General features: G+C 52.5%; 2 protein-coding genes across 2 annotated transcripts; one reads left to right on the top strand and one right to left on the bottom strand.

Moving 5' to 3' along the window:
* The first annotated feature begins 430 nt into the window (after positions 1-430).
* Positions 431-19549, top strand: EDD37DRAFT_349340 (uncharacterized protein). Its single transcript, XM_062811753.1, has one exon. The coding sequence runs from the start codon at positions 812-814 to the stop codon at positions 19460-19462; it is 18651 nt and encodes a 6216-aa protein (XP_062672363.1). The 5' UTR covers positions 431-811; the 3' UTR covers positions 19463-19549.
* Positions 19550-19636: 87 nt separating this feature from the next.
* On the bottom strand, positions 19637-20830 carry EDD37DRAFT_561440 (branched-chain-amino-acid aminotransferase 5; the record flags this gene model as incomplete). The annotated part of the gene is made up of 1 exon (XM_062813880.1): positions 19637-20830. One exon carries the CDS (start codon positions 20828-20830, stop codon positions 19637-19639), a length of 1194 nt encoding a protein of 397 aa, XP_062672362.1.
* Positions 20831-21667: the final 837 nt, after the last annotated feature.

Below are 21667 nucleotides of genomic sequence, written 5' to 3'. Positions count from 1 at the left end.
GCAACACGGCTGGGGAATGGTGCCCGTGCCAAATGGTCCAAGAGCTTAGGGATCAGATATGGCCTTCAAAGCTGCGCGCCACAATCATGGGAGGGGCCGAGTTCAATGAGTTTGGTCCAGACATATTTTTTGATTACGAGCACTCAATGCACAGCATCGTGTCAGGCCCCCAGCCGCATGGGAACACCGCACCGCAGCCGCTCGCTGATTTTACATGTGGCCTTTCACCTGCCAGTCACAACGTCCTTTTGGTTCTAGCCCCCATCCTTAGTGCTTAGAATGACTTTTGGGCGACTTTACGAGGTGCCCCCCGACCATGGTGAATACTGCCTTGCGTGGTAAGACTTGTACCGTGTATGCCACATGTATGGTATCAATACCTGTTGACAGGGTCGTTACGCTATTATACCGCTAACGAAAGAGTGCTTGGTCCATCTCCCAGCTTTGCCCTTACCAGAGTTCCACAGAATGCCTGTGTTCTCACGAGGGACCCCGTTATGCACACAGGAAGCTGTGGTGCTCCTGCAAGCTTCAGCCTTTAGCTTCGCTGATCCTTTCCAGGCAAAAGAGACATCGACAACTTTACGATATCGAGCGCGATTCTGGACCTCGCTGTCGAATCGACTCAGCAACACTGTCTCGAGTGTTGATCCTGAGAACACATTTTGTCGAGGTCCCATTCCACCTTCGCGCCTGCGCTCGCTGATCCTTTTGTACCATACTTTCTTTGACAAGATAGTCACGCACGATCCTTGCAATTCTTCTAGGCTGGACGGAGGGGTTTCGACGCTGAGCAAGCGCACCAGGTAAAATGGGCTCCCAACTGACCTCTAATCCAACCACAGCTGCAACAGATTTCTGGCAACGCTGGCAGGCACACGCCGAGCCGTGCGTCTTCCCTACAATTGTTGACACCACCCGAGCAGCCAAGGGCATCGCGTCACTTTCGCTCCCCGTCGAACCCAGAGTGCTCTCACGATTGCGCAATGTAAGCGCACAGCACAGGACTCCTGTCGAGGTTGTCTTCGCAACAGCCTGGGCTTTGGTTCTGAACACTTACACGGGCAATGCATCAGTTTCGTTTGGTCTTGTGAGTCAGCGGAGCGAAGGTTGCGGTGCAAGGCTCTGTGCAGCATCGACCGTCAGCTCCGACACCGTCCTGGCCATTTCAGGGACAATCGAGCGCGATATGGAGCAAACTGACCACTTTCAAGCCGCAAACCTTGCCGATATTCCCGCCCTGAGGACCACGGACGGAAAACCATTCTGCTCGACTGCACTCAGCTTTGATGCCGCTGTTGGCGACCCTGATTCGCACTTCGACCTTCGCATGGAGGTACAATTGTCCCAGTCGAATCCGACGACGAATCTGGTTTACTCCTTGTCCTGCGTCGAGCAAGTGCTGGCAAGTGACGTTGTGGCAACTTTCCATCAGGCTCTTGGTGAGGTTGTCCAAAATCCAAATGCCAGGCTATCCGGCCTGGACTTGGTGCATCCAAAGTCTTTAGAGAGGCTTTTTTCATGGAATAACGAAATGCCAAAGTCAGTGGATAGGTGCGTTGGGGATCTATTCGGAGAGCAAGCCAGAATGCACCCAAGCAACATGGCGGTTCATTCTTCCGACAAGGGCTTCACCTATGAAGAGCTCGATCGCCTGTCCAACGCGCTCGCGCTTGAGTTGCAGTCAAAAGGCATTGGTCCTGAGGCGGTGGTGCTTCTGTGCTTTCCCAAATCGGCTTGGGCAGTGGTTGCGATGATCGCCGTTGTCAGGGCCGGGGGTACCATGCTTTTTTTCGACGCTGCCCACCCTAAGGCGCGCCTCCAGGAGATCCAGGGTCAGATACAGTCGAAGATCATGTTGACCGCTCCAGAATATTCAGAAATGTGGAGCTGGACGGAGAGTGAAGTTATCATCGTCGACAGGAACTCAGTCGAAAGCCTCCCTAGACCTGATCGTCCTTTGCGATTGGATGTCACACCATCTAACATGTTGTACATTATTTTCACCTCCGGATCCACCGGGAAACCCAAAGGCTGTGTGATTGAGCATCGACAGTTCCTAACCGGGTCTTTGGCCCAACAACATGCGTCCGGGATGCTGCCCACTGACAGAGTCCTTCAACTCGCTTCCTTTACCTTCGACGTTAGCATTCTCGAAGTCATCACATCCTTGATCACCGGGGCATGCGTCTGCATACCAGGAGATGCATCCCGCGCCAAAGGTCCTGCCAGCTGCATTCAAGAGTTTGGCGTTACCTGGGCATTCCTGACACCTTCACTTGTCAAGCTTATGTCACCAGAGATGGTGCCTGGTCTGAGGTTCTTGGTTCTGGGCGGAGAGCCCTTAGGAAGGGTCGACGTGGAGACATGGTCGCCACACTTGCAACTCGCAAACGGCTACGGTCCGACCGAATGCTCAATTGCTGCTACGGGAAATCCCAGGCTTAACCCGCAATCGGACCCATTAAACATCGGATATCCTCTTGGTGCCTTGTGCTGGATTGTTGACCCAGAGGACCATCGGAGGCTCATGCCACCTGGTGCACCAGGGGAACTCCTCGTCCATGGACCAATCGTGGCTCGAGGGTACTTTAAAGACCTTGAGAAAACGGAAGCTGTTTTTCTGGACGATTTCCCTTGGCTGCCGGATCGTGGATTCGGCAAGTCAAGGCGAATGTACAAGACTGGAGACTTGGCCCGATATAATCCCGATGGGAGTATCAACTTTATCTCGCGCAAGGACACCCAAGTCAAGCTACGTGGGCTGCGGATAGAGTTAGGTGAAATTGAACATCATGTCGCTGTACACACGCACGTACGGCAAGCTGTGGTCATTCTTCCTCGCCAAGGACCGTGCAAGAATCAACTCACAGTGGTGATGTCTCTCAAACAGACACCCGAAGGTGAAGAAGCTGGACAGCTGGAGCTGATTGAACCGAGGACCGATGAGTCGATATCCAATTCAATAGCCACCCTCTTTCAGGATGCTTCAGAGCATCTCCCCGCATATATGGTTCCATCAGTCTGGATACCTGTCAAATCAATACCTCTTACCATTTCCGGCAAGCTCAACAGGGTCTTGGTAGCCAAGTGGGCCGTGGATATGGACGAATCCACGTACAACATCATCACCGGGGCTGAAGTAGCACCGCAGCCCTCAAGCCCAACCGAAGAGCAGATACTTCAGTTGTGCAGCGATGTCCTTGATATACCGGTTGGCCGTGTCTACCTCAACAGGTCTTTCGTCAATAACGGTGGCGATTCCATCCTAGGCATGCAACTATTGGCCAGATTGAGGCAGGGTGGAATCAATGTATCAATCAGAGACATGATACAAAGCAAAACCTTAGTGGAGCTTGCCAGCCGGGCACGTTCTGGGACAGGGTCAGAGATCGTTGCATTTCCAATCACCTACAATGTGGACCAGTTCACTCGGCAGACCTTGCCGCATTTGGGCCTGAACGTTGGTGAGGTAGAAGCCGCATATCCCCTTGGACCCATGCAACGGGGCATCATGTTGAGTCAGGATCGGGAAGCTGCCAGCTACGAGCTGCGTATTGTGTGCGAAATCGTATCCTCTGGCAATGTCGACATTGACCGCCTCAAGCAAGCTTGGCAAGCCTTACTTCAGCGGCACTCCTCTTTGCGAACAATTTTTGTCCCAAGCATTTCTGAACACTCGTCTCACGATCAGGTGGTGTTGAAGTCTGCAGTACCCATTGTGTCGGTAGTCAACTGCCAGGACCTGACCGAGATCCACAAAGCCGTCCGCAGGCATAAGATCGTGGCTTCCCCCAATCAACCTCGCGTCAATCTTGTCATCTACAAGACTCCACAAAAGACCTACTGCATGTCTGCGATTGACCATGCCCTGATAGATGGAGTCTCTGTTCTTCTCATGTTCCGGGACCTCAGTGCAGCCTACTCCGGGCTTCTGGACCCTCAAGTCGAGATGAGATACTCCGAGTATATCGGCTACCTTCAACAATTGAATGAAATAGACAGTCTGGAATACTGGAAAGAGTATCTTGCAGATGTCTCCTCCTGCCACTTCCCCGTGCTCAATGACGACGCTGCCATTCCCAACGAACTTCACGAACTAAGCTCCGAGTTTCACGCGGGTGCAGAATTGCAAGACTTCGCTCGAAAGCACAACTTTACACCTTCTAGCATCATCCAAACAGCCTGGGCTATCGTCCTCAAGTGTTACACCGGTCAGGACGACATCTGCTTCGGATATCTGTCCGCTGGCAGAGATGCTCCTGTGCTGGGTATCGAAGACGCCGTGGGTGCGTATATCAACATGCTCATCTGCCGATTGAGGCTGCCCCCAAACGACAACATCATCCAGTTGGTAGAATCCGTCCAGGATTCCTTCTTGAAAGCGATGCCCCATCAACACTGTTCACTGGCCCAGATACAACATAGCCTCCAACAACGAAAGCCGCTTTTCAACACGATTATGTCTTTGCAGAGTGCTGTGGGCGAAGTCATCCAAGTAGCCGAGGGCAAAGAGCACATCTCTTTCCACATCATTGAAGACGTAGATCCCACCGAATATGACATCAGTGTCAATGTCTCTATCTCTCGCAGGTCAATGCACATGAACATTCGATATTACACTTCGAACATCAGCGACGCTATGGCCAAGAATGTGTTCGAGACCTTCCAACACGTGGTCACAGCGATCCTCGATCACCCAAACCGGACCTTGGCTGAGATGCCCGTCTTGAGCGACAATGACCGTCAGCAACTCGAATTATGGAACAACCAGGATTGGGAAGATATTGACGCCTGCGTCCATCACCAGATCGCCTCGCAGGTCTCTCAAAGGCCCGAGACCATCGCCGTCGAGGCATGGGATGGAAAGCTAACATATCTTCAACTAGACAGCTTCAGCACAGCCCTCGCAGCACACCTCAGCAAGCTCGGAGTTGCGCCTGAAGTCCTGGTTCCCCTAAGCTTTCAAAAGTCGGTCTGGACGCCTGTTGCGCAACTGGCCGTCTTGAAAGCTGGCGGCGCATGCGTGGCATTTGACCCCAATCATCCCCAGAAACGCCGAGAGGAGCTTCTTCGACAATGTGATGCGCGAATAGCGCTCACCGCTCCCGCACACAGAAGCCTCTTTGAAGGATTGGTAGACCAAGTGGTGGTGGTAGCGGAATCTCTCTTAGAGGCGCTCGGCCGCACGTGCACAAGCGTACCAAGCTGGAAGATGGCTTCACCAAAAGATCCCGCATTTGTTGTTTTCACGTCCGGAAGTACAGGAAAACCCAAAGGGATTGTCCTCGAGCACCATTCCCTCGTCACGAGTGCACATGCCCATGGGCCTGCCATGAAATACGGTCCAGGAGCAAGGATCCTCCAGTTTGCGTCATACACCTTCGACGTCAGTATTGGCGAAACATTCACTTGCCTGATGCTAGGAGGCACCCTCTGCATTCCCAACGACGAAGAGCGCATGGACGACCTTGCTGGGGTCATTAACCGAATGGATGTCAACATTGCTTATCTCACTCCCTCAGTGGCGAGCATCCTCCATCCCGAGGACGTGCCTGGGCTTGAAGTGCTTGCGCTGGGCGGTGAAGCTGTAAGGGCGGAAAACATTGCATTGTGGGCAGACAAGCTGTACCTGGTTAACATATATGGCCCTGCGGAATGTTCAGTCTGGTCCACTGGGCTGCATCCCGTACCCAAGGGCACGTCACCGGCTAATATTGGTTTCGGTCTGGGTGCCCTGATGTGGATCACTGAAGTTGGCAATCCCGACAAACTCTGTGCCATCGGCTGTACCGGAGAGCTGCTCATCCAAGGACCTATCGTCGCCCGCGGATATTTGAAGGACAAGGAAAAAACGGACGCGGCGTTCATCTCGGATCCGCCCTGGATGCCGCTCAATACAAAGGGCGCCGACCGCAGGTTATATCGAACAGGTGATTTGGCTCGATATAATTCGGATGGTTCGATCAATTTTATTGGACGTCGAGACTTTCAAATCAAGCTTCATGGCCAACGCATCGAAATGGGAGAGATTGAGCACAACATTCTAAGTCACGACGACGTAGCAAATGCTGTCGTGACATACCCGAAAGCCGGCCCGGTGAAAGAGAAGCTTGTCGCAATCGTGGCTCTAAGGGAATTGCCTTCAACAGCTTGTGCCGACGAGATCACAATCGTGGATTTGTCCCGGAGCCATACAGCGGCCGAGCAAGTATCTGGAGCCTACTCACATTTGTCCGAGAGGGTCCCAGGCTACATGATGCCGTCAGTCTGGCTAGTTGTCGAGACCATTCCCCTCTCTGTCAATGGGAAGACAGATAGGTCGAGGGTTTCACGCTGGATCGAAGACCTAGATTTCATTCCAGAGCAAGAGTTTCAGCCTTCAGCATCCCCTACGGAGGTGTCGTTGCCCACAACCCAGGCCGAGGACAACATTCGTGGTGTGCTCAGCGTAGTCCTTGGCCTGCCACTCGACAAAGTCTCCATGGAACAGAGCTTCGTGGGACTTGGAGGTGATTCCATCACAGCGATGCAAGTCTCTTCGCGCTCCAGAGTAAATGGTATGTCGATTACAGTCAAAGACATATTGCTCAGCAAGACAATCCGCCAACTCGCTATGACCGCCACAGTCGCTAAGCAGAAAGATACACTGACGGTTTCCTCGGAGAGCGCAGGCGCTTTTGCCATGCTCTCGGAGACGGACCTCGCATTGCTTGATCGAGAAACTCGCCAAATGGGCCTCGCCGGGCTTGAGGATATTTCGGATGGTTACCCCTGCTCGCCCATGCAGCAAGGCATCTTGATCAGCCAGGCCCAGGCTTCCACCAATTACAAGTTCTATGTCGTGTGCGAAGTGAAGTCGGCCCAGTCGACTACTATTCTTACAAAAGATCTTCTTGCTGCTGCCTGGAAGCGGGTGGTCAACAGACATTCCATCCTTCGCACGTTCTTTCTGGAGAATGCGTCCAAAGGCGGTCTATTCAACCAATATGTCCTTAAGAAGTTCTCTCCCAGGATTGACTTCGTTGAATCATATGATGCACTTGTCACATACCCGTATACCAACCCTGTCGACTATGAAGAGAAAATGCCACCACATCGACTGACAGTATTTGAAATGCCGCAGAAGCTGATTTTCAACCTTGAGCTAAGTCACACACTGATCGATGGCGCATCAATGGCCGTGATCATGAAAGACTTGGCAGCAGGCTATGAGCAGCTTCTGCTTCCCGGACCACTTTACCGCGACTATATCTCTGTCCTGCAAGAACGGTCACCGGAAGAGTCTCTTAACTACTGGAAGAGTTACCTGGCTGGAGCAGAGCCTTCATCCTTTCCCGCCCTCAACAGCGAGCTCGTAGGCTCCAAGACGCTTGAAGCTGTGACGGTTGCTATTTCTGAGGCTACTACGAGAATGTTGCAAGAGTTTTCACGGGGACACGGTGTCACACTAGCCAATGTACTACAGATGGCATGGGCTTTGGTCGTTCGTGCCTTCAGCAGCTCTACTGATGTGTTGTTTGGGTTTCTCGCCTCTGGTCGCGATGTCGCTGTGGCGAACATCGAAGAAGCTGTGGGACCTTACATCAACATGCTTATCTGCCGAATCGATGCTGGAGACCACGTGTCAATTGCTGACGCAGTCAGGCGGATTCAGCACGAATACTTGGACTGCCTACCTTACCAACACACTCCCCTGGCGGAAATTCAACACAGCCTGGGCTTCACTTCGACTCGGATGTTCAACACCATACTCTCACTTCAACGACCTATGGCAGAGGGTGTCGATCCCGGCGGTGAAATCAGTATCAACTATCTTCAGGGCAGCGATCCCACCGAATACGATTTGAGTGTCAACATTATTGCCAGTGACAAGGCGACTGAAATCTCCATAAGCTACTGGAACACTTTCTTGACGAGCGAACAGGCTGATCGAGTGGCGGCGACTTTCTCGCAAATCCTGAGCCAAATGCTTGACCAAGATAGGACTACTATATCGGCTCTGGATCTGCTAAGCCCGGGGGATCGAGAGTTACATTTTCAATGGAACAATAATGGCGTCGCACCTACAAAGATTGAAGGACTAATCCACGCGCAGGTTGCGAAACATGCTTCCGAACGCCCAGAAGCATCCGCGATCGCCGGATGGGATGGCGGCATGACATACAAGGAGCTTGACGAGACCTCAACCCGCCTGGCCCATCATCTCCTCCAACTCGGTGTTAGAACAGGCGACAAGGTGCCTCTCTGTTTCGATAAGTCGAGGTTCGCCGTCATCTGTATGTTGGCAATACTTAAGGCTGGGGGAGCGTATGCATCAATGGATCCCACACATCCCACACAACATCTGTCTAATATTGTGCGGGAAACTGGTGCAAAGCTCGTTCTGACTGGCTCAGCTGCTTACGCGGAGCGGTTGGAAGATATCGTCGACAAAGTCCTGATTGTTGATGCTGGACTCTTCCACCAGATACCCGCCACGGTTCCCGTCCTGGTCACTGCGTCATCTTGTGACGATGCTGCTTTCATTTGTTTCACCTCCGGCTCCACAGGAAAGCCAAAGGCTATATGTCTCACGCACAGCGGATTCACGTCAATGGTCGCATACAACAAGGAAATGGGGATTGTTCCACAATCAAGAGTCTTCCAATTTGCGGCATACACGTTCGATACAAGCAACTCTGAGATATTCACAACACTCACTTCAGGTGGCTGTGTGTGCATTCCTCACGAATCTGAGCGGCTCAATGACCCTGCCGGAGCAATGAATAGCCTCGGAGTCAATTGGACATTCCTGACACCTTCAATGGCCAGCATGCTGACTCCAACTGATGTTCCCTGCTTGCGTACTCTTGCGCTTGGAGGAGAGCAAGTGCGTGAAGACATTGTGAACTCCTGGAAGGATGAAGTACGCGTCATCAACTCCTTTGGACCAGCGGAGTGCACAATTTGGACGTCGATGGCGGATCTTGGTCATGGTAATTCACCAGCCACCATCAGCAGAGGCAATGGTGGTAACGGCTCCCTTCTATGGGTCGTAGACATCTTGGACACCCACAGACTGGCTCCAATTGGCAGTGTGGGAGAGCTACTGATCGAAGGGCCCATCCTCGCCAGAGGTTACCTGGATGCCGACAAGACTGCGGAGGCCTTCATAACCGCCCCGGAATGGCGTGGATCAGGGTATCGATCAATCCGCATGTACAAGTCTGGTGACCTGGTCAGGTACCAAGGTGACGGCACATTGGTCTATGTGGGCAGGAGAGATGGACAAGTCAAACTCAACGGCCAACGCATTGAAATGGGTGAGATTGAGCGACACCTCGCCGCGCACGATCTGGTGCGTTACGCTGTTGTACTTCTGCCAAAGACGGGCATATGCAGAAGGAAGTTGGTCACCGTCGTAGCACCAGCAGAATTCTCAACGAAGACCGTGGCATCCCAGGAACCACGCACGATCAGGGACAAAACTACAAGAGAACAGGCGGCAGCTCAGATTGCGATTGTGAAAGCCGACCTTCGAGGTCATCTGCCGGGATATATGGTTCCATCTGTGTGGCTACTCCTCGAAGCCTTCCCTCTCACGGCCTCAAAGAAGATCGACAGAGTCAGAGTGTCTCGGTGGGTTGGGGAACTCACGTATGAGACATACATCAGTTCCCTTGACGTCGAGGAGGAGCAATGGACAGCGCAGGTTGCGACCTCGCAAGAAAGGTTAATCCAGAAGGTCGTATCAACGGTCCTGAACATTCCTGTTGCGCAAGTCAATATCAACAAGTCCTTCCTCAACATGGGCGGTGACTCAATCCTTGCTATGCAGCTTGTGGTTCAATGTCGTAGAGAGGGCCTCAAAGTCACCGTGAAAGATGTCATGCGCAGCAAGACTATCTCGGCTTTGGCACTTACCGCTCAGTCGACAGGGTCAGACGGTTTCTTGCACAGCGAAGCTTACGATGTTCCATTCGAACTCTCCCCAATCCAATCCATGTACTTCTCTGATATCACGCTTGGCTCCTCGAGCGCTGAATCTAACCGGTTCAACCAGAGCTTCCTGCTCAATGTCAGTCGGAAGACCAGCGAGGGGATGTTATCCAAAGCCATCGATCACGTCGTCAAAAATCATTCGATGCTTCGAGCTCGCTTCCGACAGGACGATGCTTGCCAGTGGTCACAGGTAGTCCCCATTCACAGCGTCGATTCGTACCGCTACCGTGTGCACAGCTCAAACACCCGCGAAGAGGCACTATCGATTGCGGAGCAGTCGCAAGAGGGACTCGACATCGAAAACGGCCCTGTCTTTGCCGCTGAATTAATCAATATATCAACCGACTCTCAGATTCTGTTCCTCGTGGCCCATCATCTAGTTGTCGACCTGGTGTCTTGGAGGGTCATTATACGACAGTTGGAAGAAGTTCTCACCACAGAGACGTTCCTTCCGAGCCCATCCCCCTTCCCGTTCCAGTCTTGGGTGAAGTTGCAGGCGGAGCATGCCCGTACCAACTTGGCCCCTGAGGATGTACTACCTTATGCAGTCCCCGCAGCAGACTATTCCTTTTGGGGAATGGCAACCACGGCAAACTATCGTGGAGAGACGGAGGAGGTCAAGTTTGATTTCAGCCAGAGTGATACTACACTTCTCCTGCGAGGCTGTCACAAAGCCATGAGAACGGACGCACTTGACCTGTTCCTTTCCGCGGCATTCGAATCTTTCAGTGAAACTTTCGGGCGAGCGCCACCTGCCATCTTCAACGAGGGCCATGGTCGGGAATCATGGGATGCTCAGATTGACAGTACCGAGACGGTTGGTTGGTTCACCACGATGTTTCCCTTGTTTGTCTCGTCCGATAGCAGCGCGCCCATGCTTGCTACCGTCCGGCAAGTTAAGGACCAAAGAAAGCAACTCCCTCGAAATGGGTGGTCATATTTCAATTCTCGCTTCTCCAACGAGCGCGGCAAGGTGGCATTTGCTCAACATTCCCCCATTGAGATTCTGTTCAACTATCTTGGCGTATTTCAAGCCGGAAAGCAATCGACAAGTTTGCTTCAGCCGGAACCATTCAACAAAGGTGACACGGGGCCCCGTGTGAAACGCTTTGCCCTTGTTGAGATCAATGTCTATATCCTTGACGGCCAAGCACATTTCTCCATGGTTTACAACCGACACATGAAACACGAAGACAAAATCAAGGCTTGGGCGGATGCTTATAAATCCACTATCATGAAGATTGCCGGATCACTGAAGAGCTCGGATCTCCAGTTGACTCTGAGTGACTTTCCTCTGCTTCCAACAGATTACCATTCTCTACGGAAATTCGAGCTCGAGCAGCTGTCACAGATCGCTACCAATGCTGAAAGCATCGAGGATATCTACGTCTGCTCTCCCATGCAACAGGGCATCTTGTTGAGCCAAAACAGACTTCAGGGTGCATACCGAATTCAAATTATCGTGGAGGTGTTGTCGACCAGCAAGTCTCGGATCGATGTCGAGAAACTTGGCGAGGCGTGGCAGTTTGTTGTTGATCGTCACCAGGCACTACGAACAGTATTCATTCAGAAGATCAGCCAGCGACCCTATGATCAACTTGTCCTCAAGAAGCATGCGGCACGAGTGGCTTTCATCGAGGCATCAGCTGAGAATGCTGTTTCCCACTTACACTCCCTGCAGGGCTTCGATTATGCGGCCCCTAAACCAGCACACTGTCTGACCATCTTGAAAGCGTCCTCCGGCAGAGTCTTTGCCAAGCTCGAAATCAGTCACGCGCTCGTGGACGGAACGTCGATGGGTGTCTTGATGTCCGAATGGCTTCAAGCATTTCAAGGTCCACTTCCAACAGGACAAGGACCGCTCTACGGTGACTATATTGCCTACCTGGATTCACAGCCGCGAGAACAATCTCTTCAGTACTGGGTCAACCATCTTGGCAAAGTCCGGCCTTGCCACTTCCCTGTGTTGACGGATGACGTGATGCAACCAACAAGACATCTCCGTAACGTCGAGGTCCTGACTCCGAATGCAGTACGCATTCGAGACTTCTGTCAGCAAAATAACATCACCCTCGCAAGCATCTTCCGTCTAGCGTGGGGAGTTGTCTTGCAAGCTTATACTGGTGACGATAATGTTTGCTTCGGTTACTTGGCCTCAGGCCGCGAAGTCCCAGTTCCCGGGATTGAGAATGCTGTCGGCGCATTCATCAATATGCTTGTTTGCTCTCTTGACTTCGACCGTATTGGCAAGAGAAAAGCGGTCGATGTCCTTGAAGATCTACAGGACGAATATTTGAAGTCCTTGCCATTCCAACACACCAGTCTGGCTGTAATTCAGCACGAGCTAGGTTTAGCAGGCCAGACCTTGTTCAACACGGTTTTGAGTTTCCAACGTCGTGCACACGGAGACTTCAAGGAAGGTGACATTTTACTCCGCTACATGGACGGCGTTGACCCCACCGAGTACGACGTCTCTGTGAGCATTGCGGACAGCGAACAGGGCATCCACGTTCACATGAGCTACTTCACCAGTAGGTTGTCAGATGGCCAAGCTTTCAATGTCGCAAACACCCTTTCCACTGCATTGGACTCCATTCTTGACACACCTCAATCAACAGTCACATCGTTGAATCTATTCGGCGCACAAGACGCGGAGAAGGTCTATGGATGGAACCAGCACAGACCAGCGGATATCAACAAATGCGTACATCAAACATTCCAGGAAAGTTCATGCAACAGTCCAGATGCGTCGGCTATTGAGTCCTGGGACGGGAATTTCACTTATCGCAGCCTCGACCACCACACCTCCCAGCTAGCCAACGAGTTGGTTGTAGCAGGAGTACATGTCAACGATTTGATTCCGATTGTCTTTGAGAAGAGCGCTTGGGCAATCGTTGCGATGCTTGCAATCATGAAAGCAGGAGCCGGCTATGTTCCCTTGGATCCAGCTCATCCCGATGATCGACTTCAGACGATCATTGCACAAACCGGGAGCAAGCTCGTTCTGGCATCTGAAGCTTCAAGTGATCGCATGAGAAGACTCGTGGCTGCAGTACTGACTGTAGGATCCGCCTCTGGAACATGGTCTAGCAAGGCCACAGAGGCACCTCAGACTTCTGTCTCCCCAGCCGATGTCGCGTACACTCTGTTCACATCTGGATCCACCGGTCTCCCAAAGGGCGTGGTCCTGCCACATCTTGCTGTGAGCAGCAGTATTTTGCACCATGGAAGGGAGATTGGCTGCAGCCCTGCCACCCGAATGTACCAATTTGCGGCTTACACATTCGATGCCTGTATCCTGGAAATCTTCACCACCCTCGCCTATGGAGGCTGCATTTGTGTCCCTTCCGACTCCCAGCGAATGAGCGACATAGCAGGATTCATCACAAGACTGAGAGTGAACACATCTTTCATGACTCCATCCCTGGTCCGCATTCTAACGCCGGAGCAAATTCCAACGATGAAGACCCTCATCTTGGGTGGCGAGGCTCTGGGCAAAGATAACATTGAAATTTGGGCTGACAGACTGCATCTGATGAATGGATACGGCCCGACTGAGACCTGCGTCTTCGCGGTCATGAAGACTTTCAAGAGCCCAAAGGACCGGAATGACATACTAGGAAAAGCCGTTGGCGCGCAGGCTTGGATCGTGCAGTTGGACAATCACAGTCAGCTTGCCCCGGTCGGAGCTGTCGGTGTCCTGTTCCTGTCTGGAGCCACCTTGGCCACGGGATACCTGAACGATCAGGCCAAAACAGACAGTGTCTTTCAGGAGGGTAAAGACTTCTTACCAAACGCTGCTGGCGGTACGAAGCAGCGCATCTACAATACTGGTGACCTTGTCCGCTACAACTCTGACGGAACCATCACCTACCTCGGGCGACGAGATACCCAGGTCAAGCTCCGCGGACAACGGATTGAGCTCTCTGAAATTGAACATCACACCAAAGCTAACTTTCCTGGCGCTTCTCAAGTTGCTGTCGAAGTGGTCGAACCTCAAGGGCAAAAGGAGCGAGCTTGCCTTGCTGCCTTTTTGTGCCTTCCCGACAAATTATCGGGTGTTGACATGTTTTCCCGCTGGCCAGACGATACCAAGGACAACGTGTCTCATTTGAGAAAGACATTGGCCATGCTACTACCACCGTATGAGATGCCTTCACTATACATTCCAGTCAACAGGATGCCCACGACTACAGCGGGCAAGCTCGACCGCAAGGCACTTCGCGCTGAAGTGTCACGCCTTTCTGACGAAGACCTTAACCCTTTCTCCTTATCTGAAGAGATCAAGCGCCCTCTCACCAACGAGAGCGAGAAGGAGCTTGCCCGCCTGTGGCAAGCAGTACTAAAGATTTCCATTTCCCAGATTGGAGCCGACGACAACTTCTTCCGTCTGGGTGGCGACTCGGTCATGGCCATGAAGCTTGTGGCGAACTCAACCTCGAGATTGTCGCTTACAGTTTCAGATATATTCCAGCACCCGGTGTTGTGCGAGATGGCATCAGTTGCGGAAAGAAATGTTACTCCCTCCAGTACGCCAGACTTAATGCCATTCGATCTTCTGCATCCACACGTATCTATGAATGATGTACGGAAGGTACTAGCATTCAAGTGCCAAGTCTTGGAGAGCCAGGTTGAAGACTGCTATCCCTGCACGCCATTGCAAGAAGGCTTGATGGTCCTCTCGATACTTAACCCTGGAGCTTACGTGGCCCAAAAAGTGTTCAAACTACCTGCCTCGATGGACATTGCCAAGTTCAGGTCAGCATGGGAAATGACCGTCGCAAATAATCCCATACTACGCACTGCCATCGTCCAGGCCGACTCTGCTCGCGCGTTGCAGGTCGTCCTCAGAGATTCATTCACCTGGCGATCTGCCGAGACTTTGGAGGAATACTTGGCAAAAGATCAGGACGAGGAAGCAGCATATGGGAAGCCCTTGTCACGTTACGCCTTGACTAATGATGGACATTTCGTCTGGACTGCGCACCACTGCATGTATGATGGCTGGTCTGTTCCGCTGGTTCTCGAGCAGGTTCGCTCGCACTATCTCGAAATCACGGCACCTCATGCACCAGGATTTAACCGATTCATCAAATATCTGTCAAGCACCAGTGACGAGGCATCATACAACTTTTGGGAGCGATACTTGTCTGGAGACAAGGCTTCGACATTCCCAGAGCAGCCTGCTGCAACGCATCGCTTGAGAGTTGATCATGCGGTTCATCATTCAATCGTTATCACCCGCAAAGCTGGTTCAGAAACCCCGATGGCCACCGTGTTGCGGGAAGCTTGGGGGTTCTGCCTTTCTCAATACGCCGACTCCAAAGATATCGTCTTCGGTGTAACACTCTCAGGCCGCAATTGCCCTGTCGCGGACATTGGAAAGATTATAGGGCCTACCATCACGACCGTACCTGTCAAGGTAACTTTGTCCGAAGATCTGACTGTCTCGGCATCCCTCAAGCGGGCTCAAGACCAAGCGACCGAGATGATCCCTTATGAGCACTTCGGTCTACAAAACATTGCGAAGATCAGCGAGGTGGCGGCTAATGCTGTTCAGTTCCAAAATATCTTTGTCGTCCAGCCCACGGTCCAATTCGACGTCCACCACAATGAACTCCTCGGCGCCGACGATGTCTCACCTCCACTGAAGGACTTTGATACTTATCCTCTCATCGTGGAATGCAGCCTGGACGATGCTCAGGTGAATCTAGAGGCACGCTTTGACAAGAGCATCATACCAGCAGAACGTGTCGAACGGATGCTTCACCACTTTGAACACGTTGTGCGACAGTTCAATGATGCATCTGAGTCCCAGAAGCTGGCCGAGATCAGCATGTTTGGCGAGCGAGACATGGCCCAGATTCTCTCTTGGAACAAGACTTATCCCGAGGTACTGGAGACCAATGTTCCCAGCGTGTTTGCAGAGCAGGTACGAGCAAGACCTGATGCCCTCGCGGTCGACGCGTGGGATGGGAAACTCACCTACAGTGAGCTTGACAGACTATCCACTCGCTTTGCTCTCCATTTGGTTGATGCCGGTGTTGGTCCTGAGGTGCTTGTGCCACTATGTTTCGAAAAATCTAGATGGGCTGTTGTTTCGCAAATGGCTGTCATGAAAGCTGGCGGCGGATGTGTCAATATGGATCCCGCCCATCCCCTCGGCCGGCTAGAACTAATCATTCAGGATGCACGAGCAAAGATACTACTCGTTGCGCCTCAATTGCGAGCCAAATTCAGGGAGGTTCAAGGCGCGAAGATCGTATCGATCGATGAGGAATTCTACAAGGCTATGGAGCATTCCATCCCAAAGACCCATCAACTTCCTCATATCGATCCCATGAACACCGCCTATGTTCTATTCACGTCTGGCTCAACGGGACGACCCAAAGGAATTGTCATTGAACATCGCAGCCTTTGCTCGAGCTCCAAGGCGCACGGAACCGAGTGGGACATCGGCCCCAACACCCGCCTGCTGCAATTTGCTGCCTACACCTTCGACGTCAGTTGCGCCGATATCTTCACCACTCTTCAACGAGGCGGATGTATCTGCATTCCATCGGAGCACGATCGGATGAATGACTTGGCAGGCGCTATCAACAGGTTCCAATGTAACTGGGCGTTCTTGACACCCACGGTTGCGAGCTTACTCCCAGCTAAAGGCATCCCCAGCTTACGCAAATTGGTCTTGGGAGGTGAGGCCAGTACTCGAGATACCATCGCTAAGTGGCATAACGTTCTGGACCTGATTGTATGCTATGGCCCAGCTGAGTGCTCGGTATACTGCTCTGGAGCTCCGCCAGCAAAAGCCACAAGCGATCCTGCCGACCTTGGTAAAGCCATCGGCGCTCTCTACTGGATCGCGGACCCCTTGGACTTCAATCGCTTGGTGCCAGTTGGCTGCGTTGGTGAACTTCTACTAGAAGGGCCAACTGTGGCTCGAGGATATCTGGGAGACGAGGAGAAGACGGCAAGTGCTTTCGTCGCCAACCCCGTGTGGGCAAGATCCGAGCCACAAGGGGCTCCGCGACGATTCTACCGCACAGGTGATCTTGTGCAATATAATGAGGATGGCACAATTCATTTCGTTGGCCGAAAGGATACACAGGTGAAGATCCGTGGACAGCGTGTTGAACTAGGGGAGATCGAACACGCCATTCGCGTCAATCTGCCCAGTCTCGCACATGTTACGGTTGAAGCAGTGCGACAGACTAGTCAAGGTGGACAACAAACCGTGGTTGCATTCCTGCATACGACAACCGTTAGCGGTCCGGCGAAGATGTTGACTCTGGACGATAATCTCAGAGAAGATTTGATCAAACTCCGGCGGTCTTTGGCTGAATCATTGCCGTCATACATGGTCCCATCGCTTTTCATTCCCATGGCCCAGGTACCACTGACAATGAATGGCAAAGTGGATCGGAGAGGTTTGAGAGAGCTAGCAGGATCGTTAAGCCAAGAAGACAAACTCAAATACGCACTGGAAGATGCTGCGAAAGAAGAGCCTAGCACCGAGACGGAGTACATGCTGCGAGACTTGTGGGCTCGAATCCTGTCTGTCGAATCATCTACCATTGGTATCGGTGATCACTTCTTCAGACTTGGGGGAGATTCGATTCTAGCTATGAAACTAGTCGGACTCGCGGTCGAGAAAGGCCTCTCACTCTCAGTGAAGGACTTCTTCCAAAGTCCTGTGCTCTCGGCAATGGCAGCGGAAGTCGATGGCCGTACCCAATTCACCACCAACGGTATCACCACTTGTGTACCCTTCTCCCTCATGGGCCATGCGCATTCCGACAAGCTTATTGAAGAAATGGCTTTGCAACTACAGACACCCATGTCAAATATCATTGACGTGTATCCTGCGACAGACTTTCAGAAGACAGCCGTCTCTCATGCCTTGATGATGACACGTGGCTTTCGCAACTACCTGTGGCTGGATGGAGCTTCTGACATCCCACTCGACGTCCACGCAGCGCAAAAGGCATTAGTCAAGTTCGTTGCTGCACACGACATACTACGAACCATCTTTGCCATCCACCAGAATGATATCTTGCAGGTTGTGCTGCAACATCTGGAAGTGGATGTCGATGTCAGGGAGACACGCGAAGACATAGCAGATTTCACGGAGAGTCTGTGCAAGGAAGACACGGCTTTGCCCACGAGGCTGACTGATCCTCTGCTCAAATTCTTTATTGTCACCAAGGCTGGAAGTACTCGCCACCGCATCATTATGCGCATTTCGCATGCACAGTATGACGGTGTGTGCTTACCACACATCTGGAAAAGTCTTTCGGAGGCATTCGCAGGTACAACGCCGGCAACGTCCTCGACGCCTTATTCGACCTACTTACAAGGCCTCCATTCCCTGGACCATGAGGAAACATCCAGGTACTGGAAGGACCTTCTCAGAGATTCGAATATGACAAATATTGTCTCTCATTCGAAACCGTCCTACTCTAACGTCTACAATACTTTCACGAAACGAATCATCCCTTCATCTTCACTCTCATCACATGGCATCACGTTCGCCACGATACTGAAAGCCAGCTGGTCCCTCGTGTTGGCGTCCCTGTCGGCTACTTCAGACGTCGTCTTTGGACACGTTGTATCAGGCCGCAACCTGGACGTGGCAGACGTGGAAAAGGTGATCGGATGCTGCATCAATATAATCCCCGTCCGAGCGACGCTTCACACAGGGACGACGAATGTGGAACTTCTTCAGACACTACAGGATCAGCATGCAGCCAGCATCCCTCATGAAGTTCTAGGAAGCCGCACCATTATCCGGGAATGTACAACATGGCCAAAATATACTCGCATGAGCAGCATTGTACAACATCAAAACATTGAGGAAGAGGGCAGCGTTGAATTGAATGAAACTCAACATAAGGTTGATTTCTTCTGTCCCGAAGCCGACGAAGCCGACCTTGCAATCAAGACTACGCCATTGAAGGACGGCACGACCGAAGTGCTTTTGATCTGTTCGGATAGGACCATCAAACAAGATACGCGAGATTTACTCATTGACTCGTTGTGCACTGCCATCGATGGTATTTGCAGGAAGCCGACCGCAGTTGCTGTCGACATTCTCAAGACGTTGACGCCAAAGGTTCCGATCCTGCCCATGTCTGTGCTGAACCCCGAGACCAACGGGGCGTCCCATGCGAATGGCGGCGTCAATGGGTTTGTCAGTACTGTGGCACCTCACATTGGTGGCGGGGAGCCCATCTTATCCAAGAGCCAGTCCAAAAAGCAGAAGCTCGTCGCAGCATGGATAGCAGTTCTCGGCCTTCCAAGAGACTCGACCATGAAGATCACGGACGACAGCGACTTCTTCGAGCTGGGCGGCGATCTTGTCGCAGCGGCAGTTCTGGCGGCGAAGTTGGAGGAGGAAGAAATAGGCATCATCACCATCGAGGACATTATTGACAGGAGCACGGTGTCGGACATGGTGAATGCTTTGGGCAATAAGTGAGGTTGGGTCCGCATGTGCATGTTCGACTTGAATGGCGCTGCATCGGATGGTTTTAGGATCAGCAATTGATTTTTAGTTGATTTTAGCTCTTTGAATACTAATTCTAATTGAACACATCATGACAACACTCTGGGTCAATTCATCTGCCACAACTAGCTACTGTAGGAAGAGGATCTAGATAGGACTAGTCAACATGCTCAACTCCTCCTCGCTTGGCCCGTTGCCCTCCCCATTGATTGACAAGGTATTCAACTTGGGTGGCGCTCTCCTAGGAGGCTCTGGGAACGGCACTTGGTACAGCCAGCCATGGGGATCGTCGGCGCGTCCACGGATGCAGGCCGTGATTGCGGCGCCCAGCTCCACTGCCGCAGGGCCGGGCTTGCCGGCCGGACAGTACACGAACTTGTCTCCAGTGGACTCGCGCACGATGGCGGCGATGGGCAGTACACTCGCGGCGGTCCCGACGGCCAGCACCTCGCTGAACCGCGACAGCTCGGCGTACTTGACGGGGCGGACCTCGACTTTGTAGCCCAGCGAACGGGCAATGGTGCGAATGCTGTCGCTCGTCACCGAATCGATAATCTGTTTCGAGTCGGGCACCACCAGGGTTCCTTTGTCGGCGCCGCCATCGGTGTCTGACTCCGACGACCCTGCAGAACGGATCACGCCGACGAAGCCGCTGGTGCTGAATTCGTCAATCTCGCTCTGGGTGGCCGAGTCGAGATGCAGCGTCATGTAGTAGCCCTTTTGCTTGGCGGCTCGCGACCACTTTATGGCGGGGGCGTAGTTGCCGCCAATTTTGGCATGGCCGGTGCCGCGCGTGGCGGTTCGGTCAAAGTCTTCCATGACCAGGCACGGCAACGGTTGGACACCGTGGTACGTCGTCGCTGGCTGCACGTAGACGGCGAATGTGAAGGTCGAGGGCGGCTCGAGTGCCAGTTGCGCGCCCGACCCGAATAGGACCGGCCGGATGTATAGCACAGCGTTGGAGTCTGCCGGGCCGACGAAGCCGGCGTTGGCCACCACGGCGTCGTTGATGCATTGCATGAAGAGCGATTCGGGCAGGGGCGGCATTGACACCGTCTCGGCCGAGTGGTTCAGGCGCTTCCAGTGGAAGCTGGGGCGGAAGATGGTGATCTTGTTGGATGGCGTGCGTACTGCTTTCAGCCCTTCGTACGCTTGCATGCCATAATTGAGCGCCGGGGAGAGCCCGTGGATGCGGAGGTACGGATCCGAGACGAGTCGGGGCGCTGACCAGCTGCCGGACTCGACTGTGAAAGTTGCTTCGACGTGCCCGTTGACGCTGTCATTGACTGAAAGCCCTAGCTTCGACCAATCGATGTGGGCGAGAGGTGGAGGGATAGCCATGATTGATTGTCTACAAGTGTGCGAATTGGACGATGATTGTGAAGGAAGCCTCGTAGAAATCAGAGATGAGAGAAGCAGCTGCTGTTCGCAGGTGTTGCTGGCCACTTCCGCCCTAGTTTGGTCTCGAAGGTGAGAACTGTGCCTGTGAAGATGTGTCGCCGATTCCGCAATGTTGAAAATCAACAACGAATTGGTAAGTCAAACGGAACAGTCGAATGCATATGATTATTCAAATTTTATGCACACAACAAGCGACGTCGTAAAGGTGAGCAGTGAGTGACTCGTGATTCTGGACCCCCCGTCGCCCTCATTGCTATGACTCCGGAATCGATCTCGATGCTCATCTGACATTGTGGCTTCACAGCCATTCCAAAGGGGTTTTTGTCCCACATTCGACCTTATTATAGCAGCACTTTCGCTAGAAAAAGACCCAATAGTGGCCCGCTTGATTTTGGACTCAAGGGCGCAGGGCTGTCAGCGAGGGTTTTCGGGCGGCATAGACTCGCGTCGTGAAGACATGTCGAGGTTGATTTGAGCTTGACTTGATTGGTGCGCGGAGTGTGACCGATCGACCGAGGGTGTTCTCGATTACTTTTTCCACATGGGTCGCTTGTACGACTCGGTAAGATGCAAGAATGGGGCGAAGTCAGTCCTGACCGGTGTTGAGGTTCAAAAGGGCATGCTGTAACTTATGTACCGATAAATGAGAGCGGCCCAGACAGGACAGGACAGGACAGAACAGGATAGGACGCCTAAATAAACTATGCGGGTAGTCTAGTGCTTATGGGTAGTACAAACTTAGATCTATGGGGCGGTCAGCGGGCTGGTACTAGTAAG

Source organism: Exophiala viscosa (assembly GCF_022695815.1).
Source record: "Exophiala viscosa unplaced genomic scaffold EDD37scaffold_3, whole genome shotgun sequence".
Classification (NCBI taxonomy): Eukaryota; Fungi; Ascomycota; class Eurotiomycetes; order Chaetothyriales; family Herpotrichiellaceae; genus Exophiala; species Exophiala viscosa.
Note: the sequence above shows the minus strand (reverse complement) of the source record. Positions and strands in the feature narration are given on the sequence as shown.

What these genes read in the sequence shown, in the direction of transcription:
- EDD37DRAFT_349340 (XM_062811753.1), top strand. Translation starts at nt 812, where the DNA reads ATGGGCTCCCAACTGACCTCTAATCCAACCACAGCTGCAACAGATTTC.